The sequence below is a fragment of the Panthera pardus genome, unplaced genomic scaffold (assembly GCF_024362965.1).
Source record: "Panthera pardus isolate Hobbes unplaced genomic scaffold, ASM2436296v1 HiC_scaffold_27, whole genome shotgun sequence".
NCBI classification, from domain to species: Eukaryota; Metazoa; Chordata; class Mammalia; order Carnivora; family Felidae; genus Panthera; species Panthera pardus.
Window position 1 is genome coordinate 104,586,766 of NW_026526843.1, and position 12,597 is coordinate 104,599,362.

At 42.8% G+C, this 12,597-nt stretch overlaps 1 protein-coding gene across 10 annotated transcripts in view; it reads left to right on the forward strand.

Annotated features, from left to right (window-relative positions):
- The window catches only part of PCYT1B (phosphate cytidylyltransferase 1B, choline), a 138,097-nt gene that overhangs the window by 68,644 nt on the left and 56,856 nt on the right, over positions 1 to 12,597 (forward strand). For 9 of the 10 annotated variants that reach the window (XM_019419735.2, XM_019419723.2, XM_019419728.2 and 6 more), the window contains 2 exons: positions 1,313 to 1,412; positions 10,269 to 10,385. In XM_019419735.2, coding sequence (XP_019275280.2) covers positions 1,313 to 1,412; positions 10,269 to 10,385 — 217 coding nt within the window. Of the gene's footprint in view, positions 1 to 714; positions 837 to 1,312; positions 1,413 to 10,268; positions 10,386 to 12,597 lie in introns of those variants that run through there. The other variant, XM_019419734.2, reaches the window with a different exon arrangement.

Below are 12,597 nucleotides of genomic sequence, written 5' to 3' on the forward strand. Positions count from 1 at the left end.
AACACATGGATCAGGGGCACCTGGGTGGCTCAGTCGGTTAAGCGACTGACTTCGGCTCAGGTCACGATCTGGCGGTCTGTGAGTTCCAGCCCCACGTCGGGCTCTGTGCTGACAGCTCAGAGCCTGGAGCCTGCTTCGGATTCTGTGTGTGTGTCTCTCTCTCTGCCCCTCCCCCGCTTATGCTCTGTCTCTCTCTGTCAAAAATAAATAAAAACATTAAAAAAAATTAAAAAAAAAACATATGGATCATATGGTCTCCCCAAGTTAGGGAACACCTGTGTATACCTAAGAAGCAATTAATTCATGCGACAATGTGAGTAATGTGTACAGTGACTAGTCACCTTCAGCTTTAAAAATACCAGAGATGATACAGTGATGACCATGATGATGACATAGCTCAGAGGCTATGGACAACTCTCGATTGCATTTGCCCTGTTTACAAAAATACCACTCCCTTTGTCTTCCTCTGGAGAGAGTGAGGTTTTCATTTTAAGAGGCTGACTAAAAGATGCAGAGCCACTTCCTGGGCAGGCTTCCAAGTGACTACGTCTCTCTCTCAGCGCTCCCCAGCTCCCCAGAGCCCCAGCCCAAGCTGCCTGGGGCGGGGCCTCCAGCCGTTGGTGGCTATCGGAGCTACCACCGGGCGCACTTCTCTGCAGCTCGCCAGAAAGGCTGTGCTTTTTAGGCCCTCCCGGGGCACGGATAACGGCTCTGGCCTTTGCACTGAAGTGACGTCAGAGTTTGTGATTGGCCAGGCCGGTGTGTGTGAAATACAGGCGATGTCTGCCACACTTCTGAGTATGGCATTTCTTCCAGCCGGGTGCCCCAGGGTGTGGGTAAGTCGAAACCCGTACAGTCTGCCCTGCGGGGTTGTGAAATGTTCACAGCCCAGCATGACTCTCCAAGGGCGTGACTTAGCAGATTTTGTAATCCTGCTGGGCCTCAGTTGCCTTTTCTGTGAACTAGAGATGCTATTATCCTATATTATAGAAGGAAAAAAGAATCTAGCCATCACAGGCTCTTGTGGGGCCCAGAAGAGAGAACCTGTCGAGAGTATCTCCCCTGGGACCTGGCACGTAGTAGACGTGAGGCGCTCTCATTATTTCGGAGCATCGGTCAAAAAAAAAAAAAAAAAAAGGTTCCAGTGACAATGTCCCTGTTTTTATTTCTCACAGCAAAGTATTTCTCTGAAAGACTCAGTAGGTATGTTCTTAACTGTACTTGTGTAGCCAACAGAAATAAGACTTTAGGGGAAGTTAGTGCCAAAGGAAAGTTTGTCAGACTATATTCCCTTTCTCTTTTTCCCTTCTAGACCCTGACTGCACCTGCCCCATTTGCAGATGAAACCAGCTGCCAATGCCAAGCACCCCATGAAAAACTGACCATTGCTCAGGCCCGCTTAGGAACACCAGGTGAGGCTGGACTTCTTGTTCTCCGAGTGGGCCCTGTCCTGACATTTAAAGTAGCAGAGAGGCCCATCGTTATTTGAGTAGCACTCGCTTTTGATCGGAGAGTTGAATTCAGAGATTTATAGCACAGTGCAGAAAGAGGAGCATCTACACTGATAAACTAGACCAACCAGAGATACAGCACGGGTGGAGCCCCAGCTTTGCCATTTACCAGTTTGACCGCCTTGTGCAAGTCATGAGAACGGTCTTGCACCTGTGTCTTCAGGTGCAAACAGGGTCAGTGATACCTGCCTGCTTCACAAGGTTTTGAGGATGACAAGATTTGGTGAAAAACACCAGAGCAGTTTTTAAACCGTGAAGCCTTCTACAAACCTAAGCTATTATAATTATCACCGTGTTCACAAGTCTGTGTTGTCAAAAGTTTCTCCAGGTGTGCCCTAAATTAAAGAGCCGGGGCTCTGTGCTAGAAGTCTGTCCATTCGTTCACTCCTTTATACCAGAGATGGAGAGGGAAGAGATCGAAAAAGAACTATCAAGTACCATCTCTGTTTCCCGAGAGCTCAGGCATGCCTCATCTCAATGCACGTTACTGGAGTGTGCTTTGCAGATGCTGTGATCTTTACAAATGGAAGATTGGTGGTAACCCGGTGTCGAACAAGTCGATGGGTGCCATTTTTCCAACAGTATTGGCTCACTTTGTATCTTTGCCACATTTTGGTAATTCTTGTAACATTTCAAACTTCTTCGTTATTTTGTTTGTTCTGGTGATCTGTGATCAGTGATTGTGACTCACTGAAGGCTCAGATGATGGTTAGCATTTTTAGTAATGAAGTGTTGTTTTTAATTTAGGCATATACATTGTTTTTTAGATACAATGCTATTACATGCTTAATAGGCTACAGCATAGTGTGAACATAACTTTTTAAAAAGTACTCTCTACACCCAACGTGCAGCTTGAACTTACAACCCTGAGACCAAGAGTCGCGTGCTCTCCCATCTGAGCCAGCCAGGTGCCCCTAAACATAACTTTTATATGCAGTGAGAAACCAAAAAATGCACTTGACTAGCTTTATTGTGATACTGGCTCTATTGCAGCGGTCTGGGACTGACCCTGCAATATCCCCGAGGTACACCCGTAGTTAAAGAGACAACTTGGTATGAAATAAAACCCCCAAATAACATGCGTGGATGTGCTCAGGGGCTCAACCTTGCCACACAGATTACTGAAAGTTTTAGGAAGGACAGATTCATTTGCCCTGGAGCAGTCAGGCAAGACCTTGTAGCTGACCTGAGCTGATTGTTGTGGGAGAAGATTGGGACAAGTTGGGCAGCAAATGGAAGGGTACTCCAGGCAAGTGGAACAGGAGTAGTGAAGGCACAGAGGTAGAGCGCTGTGTGGGAATAAATGAGTGGTGTTACAGCTGATGCGGATGGAGTGAAAAAAAAGACTAGCTGAGCAGGTCAGCCCCGGGACACTGAAGACGGCATAACTCCATGGTTTCCACTCACCATGGCAAAAACCAAACATCAAACCAAACAAGTTAATAGAATCCATGGGACAAAGGACAGTTTGCTTAACAATAGTAATAAGAATGGGTAGTTATTAAGTGCTTACTCTTACCAAGTTCTTTGGATACATCATTGTCATTTGACCCTCACCCCTCTATGGGGTTAGTACTTACAGAATTTCCCAGTTGAGGAAATGAAGGCTGTAGACAAACCATGAATCTCGCACGGCCAACAAGCGGCAGTGGTCCTCCACTGGACGTGCCTGGGAATCACCTGGAGGGCTTACTAAACCAGATGGCTGGGCCTCGCCCCCAGAGTTTCTGATGGAGTCCCAATGGGGCGGGGCTTAAACATTTGCCTCTCTAAACAAGTTCCCAGGTGCTGCTGCTGCAGGGGGACCCACTTGAGAACCACGGTGGGTAGTTAAGCTGGGATTTGACCTCAAACCGTGGGTGTTCCAGCTTGATCTCGGTCGTGACACCCTGCTTCCTTCGAAGAATAGCTTCAAGACAGTGAGGTGAGGAGGAGGACAAGCAAAGTTAATATTCTTTGAGAAAGGCAAGAAGAGGCTTGGGGAGGTAGCTCAGAGCAGCTAAACCAGGGGTTCCCGGACTTACGCATGCAAACAGCCACCTGGTAAGTTTGTTCAAGAGGCAGATTTCCTGCTCACTCTCCCTTACCCCTGAATCTGGGCTGGGGCCCAGACGCCTGCATTTTTTAACTAATAGCCGGGTGGTGGTGAACTTGGTGGTCTACAGACCATACACTGAGAAATGCTGATCCAAGCAATAAATCCAAAAGCTGCCATGGAAGTCCAGGTGGTTATGAAAGGTTAAGTTAAAGGCTGAGCTTCAGGCCACAGAAGAAGAGGATGTACTTCTCTAGGAAAGGGAAGTAGAACTTGCTTTATATCTGGTAGGTGCTGTGCACTATACTCGATCTCATTGGGTCTTGGCACAAACTGGCAGGTGGGTAGTACCGTGTCCTTTCTTGAGAACTTGGAGAATGGAAAAGTAACTTGTCAAGTGTCCCAGCTGACCGGGTGGAGCTCGGATTCACCCCCAAGTCTCTTTTACCTTAAATCTGTGCTATGTTTGCCATAACGGGCAGCCCGGTGGGGCACGGGCCACAGCAGACGGGGGAGCTCAGTGAAAACACAGGCTTTGCATCGGAGGGTGGAAGGTGTGTCAAACAGTCTGTGAGCTTCTGTAGTGGCAGGAGTGTCTGCCTTGCTCACTGCTGTTTCGCCAGCACCTAGAGACATTCTTGTCAAATACCGTGTGCTCAGTAAATATTTTGTGAGTGACTGAGTGAAGGGATGGGAGTTTGGGACAGGAGAAGGAACTTGCCCTCTGGATATAAAATCAGAGAGTTGGGTGTGATGCTCTGAACCAGCTTCAAGCTGATTGGGTGAGACTGGGCATCTGTACATTGTCTAACTGCCAAGCAGTTTAAACCTGGAGAACCAAGCTAGGATAAGACTGTGGTGTATTTTGAAATGGCTCTGTCCCGGGCTCTGTGGAACATGGGTCACCACAGGAGGCGTGAGATGGAGCAAAGGTGAACTCTTAGTCATAGAAGAGAAATTCTCTTTTATCTCAGGTGATGACCCTGGGAGGTTATCCGAGAGGATCGGTGATGTTGATGGGCACCTGGGGACACAATTCTGTTAGAAATTCCTTTATTTAGAACGTCTCACGTCCATATTAAAATGCAATGAGACGTTAGCTCTTTGATTACCCACAAGGCACATATTAGTCTTAGATCACACTCTAATAACCACTATTTTATTAGAGTAGTGGTCCTCCTATCTGCTTAGAATCCCCTGCATTGTTAAAGCAGACTTCACCTGCAAGGTTTCTGATTCAGTCCGTCTGGGGCGGGACTCGAGAATTGGCATCTCGAACAAGTTCCCTGCTGTTGCTAATGCTGCCTGTTCTGGGACCTCACTGCAAGAACCATTGATCAAGGGTACCCGTTGGTAATGGTTGGAGAGAATGACAGGGAGATTATCCACATATAATTGTGAGAGCATTATAATGTTAGTAGAAAAGCTCAGAGAATTTTTTAAAATCTGCTGTTTGACTACTTTTTAAGAAAATAAGAACATCACTGCTTTTTTGGAGTGTTTGGTAATTTTCAAGACTAGTAAGCAATTACCTTTTTGTGGTGCTGTCTTGAGCGTTCCATCAAAAAGACAAAGCAGACCCACATTTGGGGTTTATAACGTACTTCACGATTATAGCTCTAGTTGAAGTCTTTATCTCCTTCACTAGCCCTATTTGATGACTTAATACAATTGCCTACAATATGGTTCACGACCTTAGGTGTACCCAAACAGGGGTTGGCGTATACGTTCTAAAAGTCGCAATGACAAACTCTGCTCATCACCCTTTGCTCCTGGAGGACATCTGTCAGGCCACAAGGGTGATGAAGCCACAAGAGGAGGAACACGCTAGAGCAACGGGAATTGGCACCTTTGATCTTAGCTCAGCTAGTGCGTTTGTATAGCTGTGAACCTACAGGGTTTCGTACATATCCGGAGACCACGAATCTCTCCTCTGTCTTCACACAAAGTCCAAGTGATTATTTCATAGGTCCCTTTTCAGTAGAGCTGCCTTTTTTCTTCAAAGGAAATTTAGTTCTAATTGCCTATTTTCCCTCTCGAAGGGGGATTTGTATTGTTCCATTTCCACGGTGTGTAGTTTGCCAAATTAATTTTTCAAGAACTTCCTTAATGAATTTTGCCTTATTTGTGTGCACCTGTACTATAATTTACTTACTTTTTCTTTAAATATACTTTTTAAAAAATTTAAATTTAATGTATTGAGAAAGTAAACATCAATCACTGTCAGTAAATGCTGGGCTATAAGTAGAAGGAAATTAGAAAGTTTATATAAAGCTATCATAAACTTGAGAAAATATGTAACTATTAGATCTTTAAAGATTAATTTTTCTGCCACCCTTCTTACACATCAGTTGTACACAAAAACAATACTAGTTACCATAATTAGTAGATGTTTAGTACCAATCTCTCTTTTTAAAAAGTTTATATTGGAATGTAGTTTTCTAGAAGGCACCGTGAGTTAGAAGAAAGGGCAATGAAGTTTTGTTTGATTTTTTTAAGTGTTTATTTAAAAAATCGTTTAATGTTTATTTATTTTGGAGAGAGAGACAGAGAGTGAGCAGGGGAGGGGCAGACAGAGGGAGACACAGAATCTGAAGTAGGCTCTAGGCTCCAAGCTGTTAGCACACAGCCCGACATGGGGCTTGGACCCACAAACCACAAGATCGTGGCCTGAGCCGAAGTCAGATGCTTAACCGACTGAGCCACCCAGGCGCCCCGGTATGGTTGATATGTTTTTAAATTCTTTCCCATTCTAGGGACATGAAGTAGTATATCACTCCAGCTTTAATTTACATTTCCCCGATAACCAGTGATATTGAAGATCTTTTCATGAGCTTATTTGCCATATGTGTGTGTGTGTGTGTGTGTGTGTGTGTGTGAAGTGTCTGTTCAATTTTCTTGCCCTTTTTAAAATGAAGTATTTGTCTCATTATTGAGTTTTGGCACTTCTTTTGTATTCTAGACACAAGTCTTAGATATACATTTTGCAAATATTTTCTTCCAGTGTATGACTTCCCTTTGTATTTTTGTAAAAATGTAAAGATGTGAGTTTTGAAGTAAGGCCCAATGTTTGTTTGTTTGTTTATTTATTTATTTATTTATTTATTTAGCTTTATGGTGTGTCCTTTAGGGCCCTATTCAAGAAATTTTTGCCAAACCCATACTCACTAAGATTCTCTCCTGTTTTCTTCTAGAAGCCTCACAGCTTTAGCTCATACATTTAGGTCTATGATCCATTTGGAGTTAATTTTCATATATGGTGTGAGATGTGAGGCAGGCATAGCCCCCTTAACCATTTCATTTGTGTATAAGTGCTGAATAAGTTAGAAAATTTGGAGTATAAGATCCAAGCAGTTAAAATGATGAGATTTTCCCACAGTGCTATACTGTGGTCATCATTTGCATCCCTGATTCTCAAGCACATATTCAGTATCCTTTTGGTGTTGGGTGTAGTTTATTATATTGAAATTATTTGAAACTTGGCAATCAGCCTGTGGTGTACAGATAGGCATTTTATCAGAACATCACATTTATCTGATTGACTTTACTCTGTCAGTTCAGGATTAATAGGAATTTATTTGGAATACTTGTAAAAATTTATAATAGTCTGTGGGAAGAAAATTTATGATGCCATTGTATTTATTTTCTATGCTGCATAACATATTGCCACAGAATTAGTGGCTTAAAACAATGCAGATTGAGTATGTCATAATTTCTGTGGGCTGGGAGCCTGGCTTAGCCACGTCTTCCGCTCAGGGTCTTACAAGGTTGTATTCAAGGTGTTACCCAGGGCCCATTTCTCATCTGGAGGCTTGATGGTGATAGATCTGCTTCTGAGCTCACACGGGTTGTTCGCCTGCAATGGTAAAACTAAAGATCTAGCTTTTTGCTGGTTGTAAGCCGGAGGCCACCTTCAGCTCCTAGAGGTCACCTGCAGTTCCTTACCATGTGACCCTCTCACAACATGATAGCTGGCATCTTCAAAGCCACCAAGAGAGAGTGAGTCCGCTAGCAGTATGGAATCTTCTCTACGATAACATAATTATAGGAGTGCCATCCATCGTGTTTGCCATATTCAACTGGTTAGAAAACTTCCAGGTCCCGGTCACATTTCAAAGGGAGGAAATCACACAAAGGCATGAACACCAGGAGGCAGGGATCCCTGGGACCCACCCTAAGGTCTCTCCACCATGGCCGTGGAATAGTTGTGTTCTCACTTGTGATCATCACAAAACCCCCAGCTTCACAGGCCAGTGGTTCCCAACATAAATGCCCTGGAGAATTCCCAAGTGCCTAAAAGGATGTCCAGAAAAACCTGAAACAAAAGATTAAAACAAATAAGCATACAAACTAAAAAAAGCCACACTGTATTAAAAAAGTTATTATAGAGCATTTCAAACATACACAAAAGTAGAACAATATAATGAACCTTCGTGTGTCTGTTATCTATACCTAACGCCCACCCACCAATGCCGGTCTTGCCTCCGCATGCCCGCATCCTCTGCCCGCTCTTGAATTATTTGAAACAACGTCCTAAGCTTTCTATCATTACATCCATAAGTATTTCTGTATACATGTCTTAAAAACCCAGTTTTTCAAAGCATGACCCCTATACCATTATCGCACCTAAAAAATAACAGTAATTCTTTAATATCACCAAATAAGCAGTGTTCCAATTTCCAGTTACCTTATGTCATCATTTATTTATGGTTGTTTTGAACCCAAATCCAAATAATATCCATACGTTCGATATGTTGGAAAGTGTTTTAAATCTCTAATCTTCACATCCACTTCCATCTTTGTCTTTTTTTTTTTTTTTCTTGAAGTACTCCTTTGTTGAAGAGATTGGTTTTGGGGGGGGGGGTGTTTTTTGTTTTTTTTTTTCTTTTGGGCCCACATGGTTTCCCAGTCTGGAAATTGCTGACACACTACAATTTTAAAAAGTGAGCTTATTGCAAAATCAACCCCACAAATACTCTTCAAAGATTTACTAAATGGTCTTTCTCTCGGTAATTATGTCATCTTTCTTTACTTTTCTTTCCTCCCTGCTTCCTGAATTCATTTATCTTGATCACCTCTGAATCAATAACAAAAAGTTTTGCAAAACTGCCATCTGCTTTCCCCTGGGATTTATATCTTAAAACAAATTTTCCTCAATTGAATTCAAATTGAATAAGAGCATTGAAACCAAGGATCCCTCATTAGACAGTTTGTTATTTCAAAGCATTTTCTATTTACCATGGCTTATTTAGAATCCGGTATAATCCTGTGAAGGCAATTCTGTTTGTTCAAGATGGTGTATAATTGGGAATAATTGCAATTCCCTATCTGACATAAAGTCTCTTGAGTTTTTTTTATTAGAGAAATTTAATTTATTAGAAACATTGTACCATCTGAATCTATTAATGGAACATTCCTTTTAATTTATATTCCAAATTAATGAGGTTATACTACATCAAGAAATCATCACAATTTTAAATCTGTCTTACAGATCATTCAACAGAAGTTTGCATTGATGATTTTTTTTTTAATTTATTTTTACAACATCATTAGAATACATGTAGGTAGTTTTAAAAATCAGTAGGACTCGTAGGTTTTTTTTATAAGCCTAACAACTCAACAGTCCCTTTCCCTACCTGCCCTAACCCTGATTCTTATTTCCTTTAGACACTAAGCATTTGACAATCAACTTGCCAAAATGTTGTGGACTTCTCTCATCTACTGTCATTGCCTTTGTTGTTTCCTCTGCCCTTGGGGAATTAAACCTTTTAATTTTTTACCATTTTTTTGGGGGGGGGATTGTACCTTTTTAAATCTTTCTCTGTAATTCTTGTATTTGGGAAGAAGTAGAGATAAATGTGTATATGTTCAGTTTGCCATATTTAGCTTGTAGTTTGCCATATTTTCACTTTGTAGTTCCTTTGTTGAGAGTCCAGAATGGGTAAAAGTTGTCACTCAACCCCTCTCCCCACTGTGTCTCCATCTTACTTGAGGGGGGGGGGTCTTTGGGCTTTCTCAGCCAAGTGTCATCCTGTAGTTTCTGGTACAGTCTCCTGGCTCCCAGGAGCTGTGATAAAGTGTGTCCTTCTTCATCATGGAATGGCTCCTCCCAGAATACCATATGCCACAGTGAGAATATCTCTTGAGGCCACTTCACTCTTGACCTTTCTCCCTCAGAGGGACTGTAGTGTTGGTCGCTGGCTGGCAACCCTGAGGACCACCCCCACATGTAACTTTTGCACCCTGATTCTTCTGTCTTTGGGGCACACGCCCTGCCCCCATCCCTTATGATGCCAGAGAGGTTAGGTAGTGACCTTTGTGCAGGGTATGCTGGTAAATGTTGAACGGTTGGCCCTCCGGAGGGAAATACGCCCAGATTTGTAGCATTTGCCAATTTCTGTGGTGTAAATACTACCCCAGCTGATTTCAGGCTGCCAAAGTGACTTAGAGTTGGGAGGAAAGATGCACACCAGTCTCTCTAAGCAGAATGAGCAGACCCCTGCACAACACTGCCTTTGGGCACAGGTCTTGGGAGCCCTCACTCAGCGCTGCCAGACTCAAGAATGAAGTAATTGCGTGCACCAATAAGAGACTGATGGTACACAGACCTTGTGTTTTATCCACGTAAACTTTCTTACAGTGCTCAACTGATGTTGGAAGAATCAGGTAACTGGGCTTCCTTACTCTGAAGTTCTGTTGATGATACTTTCTTTCTCCCACAGTTGACAGGCCTGTCAGAGTTTATGCCGATGGAATATTTGACCTCTTCCACTCAGGTCATGCAAGGGCACTTATGCAAGCAAAAACACTGTTTCCCAACAGCTACTTGTTGGTTGGAGGTAAGATTTGCTTTTTCTCTTTGTCTAGAAAATTCCTTTATAATGTGCTCCCTGAAAAGGACCCCTTTCAGAGTTCCATTATTAAAATCTCACATTGTTATTAGTCCCAATTCAGCCAATACTGGCTCACTTGTTTGCTGCCTGAAAGTTAAACGGATGTTTAAAAAGCCATAGAGGAAATTACTTCATGGGATTATACACCACTGATTCCCAGAGAGGGACAGACAAATAACACCATCATGTGCAACGGCTTCATGTTTTCCACTAATGCCTTTCTTCTCGTGATTGATGCATGAACCAATTTCTGTTTCTAAAATTTTCTAGAGGGCTAGGAGAAAAGCAATATTATTCTGATTTCAAAGCATAGAGAGCTGGGGCTTAAGAATGGTTAAGGGTAAATAAGGTCATCGTCTGTTTCCTTTGTATGGCCCACAGGTTTTGGGATGATGTTGAGCTAATGGTTGTTGCTTACAACAACCCCAATTAATGGCATTTACATACAGTGTGTTAAAGAAATGGAGATTGATATGCCTGGGTGATCCTAGTTCACAATGAAGGAAATGAGTTAGTTCATAAGCTTCTGGAAGAAGAGTGGTTAGATGTGGATTGAAATTTCCCCCCTCCAGAATGCCTACTGATTTCAGTTTGGGTAAAAGGAATAGTGGCTGACTAGGGAGACCTGTATCTCACCTTGTAGCTTCTGGAAGCACCATATCCTTTTATTGTGATCAGATTTTATGCCATTACATGAATTAGGCACCATCAACCCTCACGCCTGTACAGTGAAGGAAAAGGTGCTGGTAAGAGACCATGCCTCTCTTTTTAAAAAATATTTTGTTACCTTCTCTAAGTTTAAGGCTACCTTTTGGATATTTGAGAGGCACCTTTTCTGCACATTTTACTGAGGATGGTGAGCACGTGGTTATTGAATGGAGTTCTTTCCAGAAGGAAGAGATGATAAAAGGCAATGATTACTGGACATGCAGAGGAAACCCAAGGCAGGCAGAGAACCCATCTCTTCTTCATTTCTTTTTGTCTTGAGTGGAAAGCCATTTCTGGAAAGAACGCTACCATCCGGAGTATGGTCCAATGCTGCTGAGGCCCCTGGGAGACCTCTGCAGTGTTTTGGTGACCCAAGTTTGGAGGTGGCTAGATGTGGGTCACATGTGGGAACGCTAGCCATGGCTCTAGGTGATCATGTTAAAGGTGATAGAGGGGTGTGTGGTATCGGAGCTCGGTCACCATGAGTGGCATGGCCATGGCAAACACATTTTGGTAAAAGTGTGGATGAGAGAAAGTACAGTCTCCCTTTGTGTGTGGTAGTTGTCTTCCTCCAAAATTCAGCCTCTATCACAGCTATTCCAGAAATACTGTGCGATTATATGTAAAGCAAAGTTCTAGACTCAAATGGCTTAAAATAATTATGCAGGGACACTCACGAATCCTGCGTGTTGTGGTAAAAATCTCCTCTGGAGCTGCTCCACCCCTTGCAAGATGTTTAGCTTCATTGGCGCTCTTCCCACTAAATGCCAGTAGCCGTCTTCAGCCACTGTGACCACGAAAGATGCCCCATAAATTTCCAGAAATGGCTTCATAGGGGATGATGAGGCCCTTGTTGAAAACCATTGTCTTAGACTAGGAGTCTTCAAACTTTGTTCCCCACAAACCCTAAAAGAATTTTGAAAAACTATATACCTTCTCGCAAATTTAAAAAAAAATTTTTTTTAATGTTTTATTGATTTTTGAGAGAGAGAGAGAGAGAGACAGAGTGCAAGCAGGGGAGGGGAAGAGAGAGAGGGAGACACAGAATCTGAAGCAGGCTCCAGGCTCTGAGCTGTCAGCACAGAGCCCTATGCGGGGCTTGAACTCCCAGACTGTGAGAGCATGACCTGAGCCGGAGTCGGACACTCAACCGACTGAGCCACTTAGGCGCCCCTTTTCTTGCAAATTTGTAAGTTGACATCTAAAATTTTCTGTCCTAAGTTTAAATACTTGTGAAAGATGTAATTTCTGTAATATTATCAATATTGACATTTTCAAAAATCAATAAACTTTTTTTAAGGGAAGTTTCACGTTCACAGCAAAATTGAGCAGCCAAGTACAGGGAATTCCCATATAGCCCAACATGCATAGCCTCCACCACTGTCAACATCCCCCACCAGAGCGAAACATTTGTTACAGTCCACGGAACCCACATTGACACGCCATTATC